This window comes from Apis dorsata, unplaced genomic scaffold, assembly GCF_000469605.1.
Source record: "Apis dorsata unplaced genomic scaffold, Apis dorsata 1.3 scaffold_73, whole genome shotgun sequence".
NCBI lineage: Eukaryota > Metazoa > Arthropoda > Insecta > Hymenoptera > Apidae > Apis > Apis dorsata.
In genome coordinates, this window is record NW_006263371.1 from 90,817 (window position 1) to 91,558 (window position 742).

At 34.8% G+C, this 742-nt stretch overlaps 1 protein-coding gene across 3 annotated transcripts in view; it reads right to left on the reverse strand.

Annotated features, from left to right (window-relative positions):
• LOC102676501 (ras-related protein Rab-3) overlaps positions 1–742 on the reverse strand; it is a 12,152-nt gene that overhangs the window by 5,034 nt on the left and 6,376 nt on the right. The window contains exon 1 of one of the 3 annotated variants that reach the window (XM_006610258.2): positions 452–627. The exons of 1 other annotated variant lie outside the window; for it this stretch is intronic. In XM_006610258.2, coding sequence (XP_006610321.1) covers positions 452–592 — 141 coding nt within the window. In that variant the 5' untranslated portion in view covers positions 593–627. Of the gene's footprint in view, positions 1–159; positions 299–451; positions 628–742 lie in introns of those variants that run through there. One more of the 3 variants, XM_031507987.1, reaches the window with a different exon arrangement.

Below are 742 nucleotides of genomic sequence, written 5' to 3' on the forward strand. Positions count from 1 at the left end.
CAATATGATTTTTATATAAAATTAATTAATAGGTTGATCTCTAAGCTGATATTCACTCATCACTAATCAAAAATATACATTTATGAACACATTTCTCTAACTGTTTAATTATCCAATTATTATTCGAATATATTATTTCCTCTGAGACTTGATCCTCACTGTTCTCTATTCATCACCATGATATCAATTTGGCGTACTTATAAATTTATTACAATTCTGCACGATAATAATTATCGATTGATCGCATAAAGTATTCAAAATTCACGATGAGTTTGGAAAACTGAACTGAAACAACATAGATATATCTCCACTATTTTGTACTATACCACCGTCATACATAATTCACCGTATCTTTTCCTTCTAATCTAACGTTGTAATTGTTGTTGAACTTGTTGTTCATCGCGAGGAGGAGAAAAAGAAGAAAACGAATCGCCGCTGTAATATAAAATACCGAACGTCTGTCACGTGGGGTGATATCAACGATGGACATCATTCGTTCCATTCTCGTCCTCAGTTCCAGCACGGAATCCTTCACAGGTGGCCTGGTATCCTTTATCGAATTCTCCGCCCGATTTTCGAGTCCCTTCGACATTCCAAGCGGGCGAAAATTTTTTTCCCAAAAAATTCAACGAACAACGAAAGATCGCGACAGAAGAGATATATGATAAACAGCGCGAAGAAAATAGAATTTTTTTTTTTTTTTTGAGGAGGATTAGAAATATCCACTCGTGTCAAGCCAATT